Source organism: Pelophylax lessonae (genome assembly GCF_965119305.1).
Source record: "Pelophylax lessonae genome assembly, chromosome: 2".
Classification (NCBI taxonomy): domain Eukaryota; kingdom Metazoa; phylum Chordata; class Amphibia; order Anura; family Ranidae; genus Pelophylax; species Pelophylax lessonae.
Window position 1 is genome coordinate 312446222 of NC_138769.1, and position 11064 is coordinate 312457285.

The following is an 11064-nucleotide window of genomic DNA, read 5'->3' on the forward strand; positions in this document are numbered from 1 at the left end:
TGTGTTTATGTTTGAGAAATGTTGCATGCATTGTACAAACCTATTGGTACTACAAAGGGAAAAAGTTGGGCATAAAATAATAAAAACAGAATGCCCTTAATACAGATAATGTCTCATACCCCATCTTTCAGTAACATTCATCCAATTTTCTTCTAATTCAAAAAGTTTTCTAATTGGCAAATCTGTACTCAAAAGACTGCAAGTAAAAGATTTCTAGAAAAAAAAAAAAATGGAGGCAGGCACCATGATACTTCCACTTTTGTATGTAACTTTGATTTTATACTTTTATTTGTTTCTTTATACAAATACCTAACTGATAATCTTTAACATATTTACAATTGATCTTTAAAATATTTACATTACAATTCACACATAAAAATGTCTTCATATAAAAATATAATATATACACACATGACAGGCCAGCTGAATAATTAGAAGAATACAAAAATAATAGTCAGAAGGATAAGTGCTTAGGAAAAGTTATAATCTATCTAAAAAGGCAATATTTACAAGAAATGTATATATTATCTGTACATATAGCACTAACATTATCATGCCTTTATTAAGGCTACAACTATCTTTCAAGAACTGCAATATCTTTACAAAATGATCTTCGTTTACCAACACTTTGTAAAGAATACTGCAGTGTTATTTAATCGTTAAGAAAAACAGATCTACAGATTTAAATATCTGACCATATAGACATACAGCCACATTTGTAGATTAGGCTTGAAACCAAGATCTGATTTTCCTATAAATTCATGAAATACCGGTGAATCTTAAGAAATGGGTCGGCGGTTGATGCGCCATACCCAAGCTTTTTGTTTACAGACTGGGTCTAAAACAAGCCAGTCTGAAATTCATGCTGTGCGCAGGTAGCTTTTCAGAGTCTAGAACCTCAAAAAGTTTTCCCTTGCAATATATTTTATCAAACAAATCACTTCATTTCTACCTTTCAGGTAAAAAAACAGATCATCATCGAAACACAAGACAAATATTCAGAAAGATTTATGAATAGCTCTGCTGAAGCAAAGAGTTGTTTAGCTAATGAATTAATCCCTTAAAAAGGATGTCATTGTACATGTTAGAACTCAGCCCAGATGTACACAAACTAATGTACATTAGCAACCATTTGCTCTTACAATTCACATTAACTACAGCAATGAAACTGAAAACCTTTTCAATGGTAAAGAAAAATATCATATACAAAAATAAAACTGGTTTACAACAACCTACAGAAGCTAAAATATCAGCTTAAGATTTTGGCACCGTAATAATGATGCTACATCAACACCCTTAGAAAAAAGGTTGAGGTCTGACGTAAACATGCACAGTGGAAGAATATCCGCACTATGTACTATCTTCCATTCTACATTTAACATCCTTGGGACACTTTGTCACTCAACCGCCATCCAGTGGAGTTCTTCCCAAATTTATATACCAATCTGCGACCATCTACACGCTCGAGGATTTCCCGTTTATAGTAGTATCTGTGAAAATAAGAATAATGACTTAATATATTTAAATAACAGGGTGGTTAGTTAAAATTTCCAGAGTACATATTTTTGCATTATCTTGAGATTCTTAAACCTTCTACTAAGGCCAGCCATATACAGTTTGAATGAACCAGCCGAGATTCGAATCGTTAATGGGCAGGCTCAATGTACATAGTTACATAGTTAGTGAGGTTGAAAAAGACATCCGTCCATCCAGTTCAACCTATGATGTGTGTGTGTGTGTGTGTTTGCTGTTAACCGTACATTGTATACCCCTCTATGTTGTGGTCTTTAAGGTGCCCATCTAATAGTTTTTTTAAAACTATCGATGCTCCCTGCTGATACCACTGCTTGTGGAAGAGAATTCCACATCCTTACTGCTCTTACAGTGAAGAACCCCCTACGTATTTTAAGGTTAATCCACCTTTCCTCTAGTTTTAGTGAGTGGCCACGTGTCTTATTGTATTCCCTTTATCTGAATAGTTTGTTCCTTATGCTAGGGTCGCCAGTACAGTATTTGTACATTGATATCATATCCCCCCTCAATCGTCTCTTCTCCAGAGAGAATAAGTCCAGTGCTTGTAGTCTTTCCTCATAGCTGATGTCCTCCATTCCCCTAATTATTTTTGTTGCCCTTCTCTGGATTCTCTCCAGTTCCAGCACATCCTTCCTGAGGACCGGTGCCCAGAACTGGACAGCATACTCCAGATGTGGCCGGACCAGAGTCTTGTAGAGAGGGAGAATAATCTCTTTATTTCTGGAGTGAATCCCCTTTATTATGCATCCCAGTATTCTGTTGGCTTTGCTTGGAGCGGCTTGGCATTGCATGCCACTGTCAAGCCTGTTGTCTACCAGTGCCCCCAGGTCCTTTTTCATCCTAGATTCACCCAGAAGTCCCCCCCCCCCAGTGAGTAGCTTGCTTTCTGGCACCCAAGTGCATTACTTTACATTTTTCAACATTAGACCTCATCTGCCATGTAGTTGCCCACCCCAATATTTTGTACCAAGTTACTTGATCACTCAACTTGGATGCAACCAGCCTGCTGGATTCTCTTATGATTATTGCTAGTGCCTGCTATAGCCAATAGTGATAATCACTGTCTTCACTCGGCCGCTACAGCTGCAACGATAATCAATGTCTTCTCCCGGCTGCTATAGCTGCTAGCAATAATCCCTGTCTTCTCCTGGCAGGGACAGCTTCCTCTGCCCACCCCCACCCCCGCTGGGAACACACAATAGCTTGGGAGAGGGATTCCTCTGTCAGCACTATCTGTGTTGGTGGGGGAATCGTGCAAATTTCTTTCCTGCAACCAATTTGCACCGTGTATGGCTGGCCTTAGTTCCAACCATAAATGTTTGGTGGAAGCTATTATTCATCTATTAGATTTCCTGATAAATGGTTCTTACCATTACATATATACTGAAGTACCATAAAACTTTGGAATTTGGAACTTTTACTTAAGCCACTTATTGTGAATTTTTACATTTTATTACTATGCCATAGTAGGGTATAGGTTAATTTTTTCCGTGTGACACTAACCTCATGGCTCGACTAAGTTTCTCATATGTCATACTGGAATTCTTCTTCTTTTGTCCCCACAGTTGGGCCACTGCCTCTGAACGAAGGAATTTGAAGACCCCTTCAGTTCTATCTTCCCACTTCAAAAGGCCATCATTCAGATCTTGATGCAACAATATATCCCGAATAAACTCCCAGAGGTGTGTACCACGTGCTGCTAGGAAAGAATATTAGAACATTATTCAACTGCAAAACACAGACAAAAGTATGTAATTCAAAAACTTGCTTTGTATAGGAGAAGAGTTGTTCTTAAGCAAAGTGAAGCTGTTGTCCATAACATTTAGGTTGATATTTTCCAATGCTTGGTGGAAAAAGATTAAAGTAGAACTATAGGCCCAATTTTCTTTGGATTCAGTAAGGGAGGGTTTATAACCCGGCATTTTTTTTTTTTTTTTTGCCATCTGTGTCCCATTGGGGAGATATCCCTTAATTTCCTGTCCCATAGCCAAACAGGAAGTGAGGGGAAATCCCTGCAAATTAAGGGAATTCCTTGGGGACTCCCAAATCACCAAGACTAGTGTCTCTATTGGAAGATTTTCTCTTTATTACTTTTCTATAGACAACCCAAAATTTTCTTTTACTTTCCCTGATAATGGTAAACAGGACAAAGAGGGTGAATCTCCTTAACAGGGTCACAGACTGCAATAAAAACCTGACAAGTGTTCTAATCCCTCTCCACTCTACCCAAAACCAAAAATGTTTTGCCTTTAGTTTTACTTTAAAGCTATGTTAAACCCACAGCGTTTTATTAAATTAATGTATTGAGCACAATAAAATAAACATTCCCCAGTAAACTATTTGCTAAAATTCCTACTCCAGCACTTGCAGTTTACACTTTTGGATGCTGCTGGCTCTTGTTCTCTTAGCCCTGCTTCCCTAAACTTCTGGTCTTCACAAGAAATAATTAACAGTGGACAGTGCAATCTCAATACAGTCCAATAGCCTGGAGAAGGAAGGGGGGGGAGGCTGTAGCCATCAAAGGCTACAGGGCTGTATGCTTCTATTGATTCACACAGTGTAGGGAGACACAGCTCTAGTCCATGCATACAAAGGTGGCTCCATGGCACCAGCTTAAACTGGAACATAGGCAAACATTAAAAGATAAAGCTGCATACTCAGTAAGAAATAAAAGTAGTTGTAAAGGCTGAGGGGTTATTTACTTTAATGCATTCTATGCATGAAGGTAAAAAAAAATCTTCTGTATGCAGTAGCCCCCCCGCCCACCAATACTTACCTGAGCCCCATCTTGATGAGCAATATTACGAGAGCCTCAGCTGTCACAGGACTCCCTGTTCTCATTGGCTGAGACAGCAGTGGGCACTATTTTCTCCCACTGCTGTTAATAACAGCCAGTAAACCAATAAGGATATAGCAGGGGGGCAGAACGTATGGATGCATAGAGCAGGGGTTGGGAGTGTGCACGCATCAGTGCCCCTATAGCAAGGGGCTTGCTATTGGGGGCACTGGTCAAAGGGGAGGAGTCAAAATCATTGTACATTGCTGGTAAGTATGACATGCTTATTATTTTTTTTTTTTTAAAGTCAAACCTTTAATACCACTTTAAATCAGTTGTTGAAAGCGGTGAAAAAATTGAGTGTTTATTATCACTTTAAATCTAGTTTAATGTTATGGGCAACAGCCATTAAATCCCTTTTCTATTTTTTTTTTTTTTAAACAAAAAAATTTGTAAACATTTTTTTTTTTATTTTTTTATGGAGAATACTGTTCCTTTTCTACTCACAGTGCTTGTTCTTCTTTGACTCCAGGATGTCTCTGCAGTCAGAGGCCAACTTTCTAGGTCTCCCCCGCCTTCTCTTGTTTGGTGTAACATCATTTTTGTTTGAGAAGACATCTGAATAAAAGACAAAAATAATCAAGCATATTATAATAAAATCGGCAGAACACGCTAAATAACCTTGCATGAATTTTACCTAGATATTTTGTTTAAATATGTTGTGATATTAAAAAAAATATTAGTGAGCATTTTACCCACTCACACTTAAAGCAGATTTTACCCATTTTTGTGTTTATTAAAATTAAAAAACACACACTCACCTGTCCCACGGTCCAGCGATGCGGCCGGTGGAAGCCTCGGGTTCTCTCTCTCTTCTCCCTGTGGCCCTGGCATCTCTAGTGTGGGCACCCGACTGACAGCTTGCGGCTTCACAGCCTGGAGCACTGCGCATGTGCGAGTCACGCTGCATGTCCTGAGTGGAGGGCAATCTTCTGGGACCTGCGACGTGTCCCAGAAGATTGCAGGGAGGGAGAGGGAGAGGAGAACTTCCGCTCAAGTCACCTAGGCGGCCCTTGCGGAAGTGGGTACCTGTCAAATCCAGGCACCCGCCCCCCCAAAAAAAAATACATGCCAAATGTGGCATGCCAGGGGGGTCAGGAGGCCTTAAAGCAGAAGTTCTTTTGGGTGGAACTCCGCTTTAAGTCTTGGATTCTTAAAACAAGTGCTGCAGCACTTATTTATAAATGAATCTGCACTTAAACAGTTTCACTTAAGTGCAAAGTTCCACAAAGACTACCCCTGCAAAGGCCTGTTGATCCTGCCAGTAAAGTCCAACTAATGAACCCATGCAGCTTACTGTTATGGTGTGGCAATGATGCTGCCCTGCTCCTAAATTCAGAGCAGAGTTGCCACTCTCTTGTATCCTGTGCCTGTTTGCACTACAGTGAGATGAAAAAAGAAAAAATGTTGCATTGGGGGTGGCTATTAACTTTGTCACTGCTAATTCACAAGCTTGTAGCTTGTCATTTAGCACCAGACCAAACCTTGTCCTATCCTGGATTGACAGCACTACCTCTGTTGCTAAAACCATCCCACTGTGGTGCAACGTCTGGGAAGAGGTGCATGTCAGATATAAATAAAGGTGGATATGGCTCAGTTACAGAAGGTAAATAAAATGTTTTAGGTTATTTTATGAGGCTTGTGCATCACATAGTAACTGGATTGTTTAGAGTTACTGTCATATAGGAATCTTTAGGCTCGGTTCACATATATGCGAATCAGATGTGTTTAACCGCATAACATGTGAATCGGACTGGCTTTCAATGGAGCCGGTTCACACGTGTCCGTTTCAGGTCCCTAAAAAGGGTCCTGTGCGATTTTACATCCGGTTTAGGTGCAAATTCAAGTATAAATTCGCACCTGAACCAGTGAACAAAACTGCATCGGACTCCGGACTGTAAACCACAGCTGGACATGTGTGAACCTATCCTTTTGTGTACTTTACCAATCCATCCCATGGCTGGGTACATCTGCTATCTGAATTGTCAGTCATTGAACCCAGATGGGGGTCAAGTTGACCATTTGGACTTTTATTGGGAGAGGCCACCTGAAACATGAATGTCACCTTCACTCTTGATAGAAACATTACTTGCATGCAATATCAAAAACAATTGTGATTATTATACCTTGAAGAAGGGATGTTGCTGCTACAATGTCACTTGTCAAGTTTATTTATTGTAAAAAATATTCCACAGCAGAATGGAAAACATTGTGGGCAAAATATGCATGTGGGTACTAGGATCATATAAAATTATTTTCCTCCATGTACTTTTCCCGGCATGTATGCCGGCGGTACACTAAACTAGATATCAGTTATCTCAGAAGCCCAACAATTTAGGGTCATTGACCTATGACCTGCAGTACCCATACTATACAAATTAAGGTCATATCAGTTATCACATTTCTCATAGCAGGAAGTATCTTCAGAAAACTCAACTGGCGACTGAGGATTGTGACAATGAGGAAGTAATTCATACTCATGTAACTTTTTTATTTGCATATTTACTCCCCCGCCCCCTGCCCCCACAATTTCTACCTTGTGCAAAATATGCATATTGCCATTGCTAATGCTAGCTGCCTGGCTGTCGTACTAATGCTTTGGCCTAACATTTGCTGAACATTTATATAGAAAAGGAATTAAACTTGTTCTGGCTCTGTGACACTGAGGTATTGCATACCCAGCACAAATAGCATTCTCTGAAGATGGCCAGCAATGGCAGCCCATGTGTTTCTCTCATGAATGGATGCACTTCAAATACATGCAATTTTCTTATGAGCACCTAAAGATATTTTTTTTTTTGGCCTAAAATCATAGAAATATTGTCAAAAACATGTTTTTTTTTTTATCTTTGTACAAAATTGTCTCACCTCTGTTCAAATGACTTTTGATATCCAGATCACTTCCTCCTGAAGAATCTCCAGCTTGTGGGCTATATGGCAATGTCCCTGCAAAAGACGACAATTTAGGTCATTGACTCAAAAACAACCCTTACGGGTTCTACCAATATAGCTGTATTATGTTCTTCAGTCAATGATATGCTTACCAGATGTACTGGACGCGGGGCTTGCTGGAGAGATCGGATCAGAGTAATAACCTGGATCAAATGTCCTATCCTGGTAAAAGTCATAATCTGAAAAGACAGACAAGCAGTCAATACTTTTTTTCTTTTCCTTACTTTGTGCATTTCTATTCTTTTATTAAAGTAGTTGACTCCTATAAGCTAGGATGTCCTAAATTATAACTAAAATCAAACTGTCCTATATCTTCATTTTGTTTTTAGGCAATCTCCAAATACAGGAGTGCACAACTTCTACAAAAGTTAAAGTACACTTTTTTTCCTTTATTTTCCCCAAGTTATGCGCCAGTGACCCATGGAACCCCCCAACCTCACTCTTTTGGAATTTTGTCATCTCTGTACAGAATACATGCCTTTCAAATACTAAAAGCTGCTTTTACAGTAACCTACACCCACTAGCTGTTTTATGGCTTTTCTCAGGGAAATCCTATACCTCCAAACACCCTCTGATAGTAATTCTAAGGTTCCATACCTTTTTCCTTTTTGATTTCTTGCTGCAGATCTTCATTTCGAATTAAGTCTTCATTTCGGATTAAGTCACAGATCAGATCCCACTGAAATGGGTCTCCTAGAAAAAAAATGTGAAAATGTATCAACTAAAGTAAAACAAAAAAAACACACAAATGCTACAAGAAAAAAGAAAGTGAAAATGAAGACTTACCATTTAGTTCATAATCACTGATTCCAGTATTCACTGTTGGAGGAGTGTGCCCTGTATAAACAAATTTTGGCACAGTTATATTGAGTAGCAACTAAACACGAGAGAATACAAGTTTTTGTGCACTTTATTTAGAATATAAACCATAAGCCTTCAAGTATCATTTTTTATTAAGGACATTTAAATCTAATCTACACTCAGAGAAATCTATGCACTTGCAGCATCACATGGTTTCTGCTATGAGTGGCTTCTGGAATTGACATTGAGGCAAAGGCAGCATATGAGTGGCTCTGCTTGAATAGTTACCACTTAAACTTTATTGGGACAGTGGTCAACTGATTAGGTGTCAGATGGAACTGGACCATGACAGACAGCTACGGTTTAAACGCTCTTGCTAATTTTTTTTTTAAACTTTGGACATAGGTTCAGTTTTATATACCATTAATGTGTTGCAAGTGCTGGTAGCCTGGCATATATATATATATATATATATATATATATATATATATATATATATATAATGTTTAGTGTACTTGCTCGGTCTGTGCATTTTTTCAACTGATGCCTTATAAATATGTCTTTGCACTTTTATTATTGTTACAATAAAAAGGTCATATGTTTGGTTTATTAACTTTGGCCGAGTACTTACATTCTTTAAGCTGGCACAAATGATCATAAAGCTTGTCTCCAAGTCCCCCAAACATCGTCCTCATATCTTCCTTGCTGAGTTGGCAAAGACGTTGACCATCCATGTCACATTGATTCAGATTTATAGTGCTGGCATCCCATTTGTACCTCTCTATGCTGTAACTGAACCAGTCCAACACTTGTTCTCTGGTCCACAGGTTTGGCATGTTCTGGGGCCATCCACATTGGTCCACTGCAAAATAATGAGATACTGTCCATTTCCATTTCTTTTATGCAACCACACATAAGGATCTTCACACAATAGATTGGACAATTGTAGTCAATATCCTCACAACCATGTAAAAAGCAGATTTCTGCTCACCTATTTCACCTGCACATTATTGAATAATTGAAGTAAACATTCTCACAGTTTATTGAGTTTTTCTTGGCTAATTAAAGTAAACATTCTCACAGTTTATTGAGTTCATTGTGTGAGCATTCTCAGCTCCCTTAGTAAATTAGTCCAACATATAGCGTAAAGTGCACTGATGTAAAGTGTCCATGGGCCATATTGATTCAATAGGTGAGTAAGCTAAAATGAACCTGTGTACACTTTATTAAACATACATACGATTGGATGTTTGAAGAGAACATCAGATCAGTTGAGCTCAGTTTTTACATTAGTAGATTTGACCTGGAGCACTTCACTTCACTTAAATTAATTACATTTAAAAAGTTTGTGACATAGTGTGGCTAGAGGCTTCGGACAACTGAAACCATTATAAGCCTATTTAAGATGCTTATTAGGTAATTCAGTGCATACAAAAGAAAAGACAATAATAATACTTAAATTATACACTGGCACACAGACCTGGAAGTCTTATTTGAGCATGTAATTACCTGTCTATAAATATGCATCTTCATAATGCCAACTAGTGGGATATACTTGTCCCCACAGCACATGAAATGAAATAATTACATGAATGCATGGATAGAGACAATTTGAGGGTGGGTGCACATTTATCAGGTGTGGCTCTTGGTCTTCCCAGGTTGGAATTTTTACAGCTACCTCCGGTTTCCATAGAACAGCACAGCCCACGCTATGCAAACTCAATGGATATGCAGCAGAGGACATACTCTACAAAATCATCTTGGGAAAACTGTGCCAACCTTTAGCACTTGCAATGTATGTTTTTAAAAAAATTTAAATCATTTAACATTAAAAAAAAAAAAAAAAAAAATCACACACACCTTATATTATACAAAAACATATACATGCTCATATATATGTTTTGTTTATGGGTCGTTGCAGCAGCTGTTTTATACATGTATATAGTAACATATTACTTTTTTTTACCTGTTAGTTCACTGCTTGTCTCCGGAATGGCAAAAGTAATTAACTTGTCATTCTCCAGGCTTGATAAAAGGCCAGAAGGCACTGGGTGAGCTTGGATTGGTGGATATAACGTTGTAATATAGTTTGTAAGGATACTGCTCATGTCACATGTTGCTCCCGCCATTGTCCCTAAAGTATAACACAATAAACACTTAGTCTAAAGCAAAACATATTTTTTTTTTTCTTTGCAGAAAACGGACAGTGGAAATAACTTTGCTTATCAGGTAGTCGCTTCTATACATGTTTTAACTGCCTGTACTTGTATAGTTACGAAAAACTTATTCTACAATGCTTTCTTTAAATAAAAAAGTGTAAATCAGCGTACTGAAAATGCAAAGAACAGCTAATAAAATATAAGGAAGCCATAGTATATTACATAAGAGGAAGAAGACCTCATCTGAATAAAATAAAAGGTGATGGTTAACATACCTGGGCAGGTTTGCAGGATCAAGAACAATCCCCAGGAGAACTTAGTAAAGCAAGTACGAGAGCGAAACTAGGATAATGCTTATATACACCCAACCCATGAAACCTGATTCCACCAGCTATGTAAAGGCTAAAAAAAATGGGACTTTCCCCAGGTGCATGATGTGAGTTCAGAGGCCGCCTGCAAATTTGCATAGCAATCGTTGTCCAAACCTGGCTGAGGTGAAAAGGCACAGGTGGTTTAATCATTGCCAGAGGCGACAGATGTATAAACACGGCAATGTTTGCTATGCTACATCCAAGCTTTAGCTAGGACATTTACTACTGCAGCTTCTACCCACAACCATTCAACGCTAACTACTTCAGTGGAAATGGAGGTTTATTTCACGCAGCCTGTTCCCAACTATATATATACTGAATGACTGTATTTTGCTTTAAAAGACTTCATTGGGCCATAATCCTTAAAGCAGTGTTAAACAAAAAAAAAAAAAAAAAATGTAATATATTGAAG

At 38.4% G+C, this 11064-nt stretch overlaps 1 protein-coding gene across 1 annotated transcript; it reads right to left on the minus strand.

The window, feature by feature from the left end:
- Window positions 1-469: 469 nt before the first annotated feature.
- Window positions 470-10701, minus strand: ELF3 (E74 like ETS transcription factor 3). Its single transcript, XM_082246281.1, has 10 exons — window positions 10557-10701; window positions 10089-10256; window positions 8754-8984; window positions 8108-8158; window positions 7919-8014; window positions 7414-7500; window positions 7238-7315; window positions 4817-4927; window positions 3037-3232; window positions 470-1490 (listed from the first exon to the last, which is right to left on the minus strand). The coding sequence occupies exons 2-10, from the start codon at window positions 10249-10251 to the stop codon at window positions 1376-1378; spliced, it is 1128 nt and encodes a 375-aa protein (XP_082102407.1). The 5' UTR covers window positions 10252-10256; window positions 10557-10701; the 3' UTR covers window positions 470-1375.
- Window positions 10702-11064: the final 363 nt, after the last annotated feature.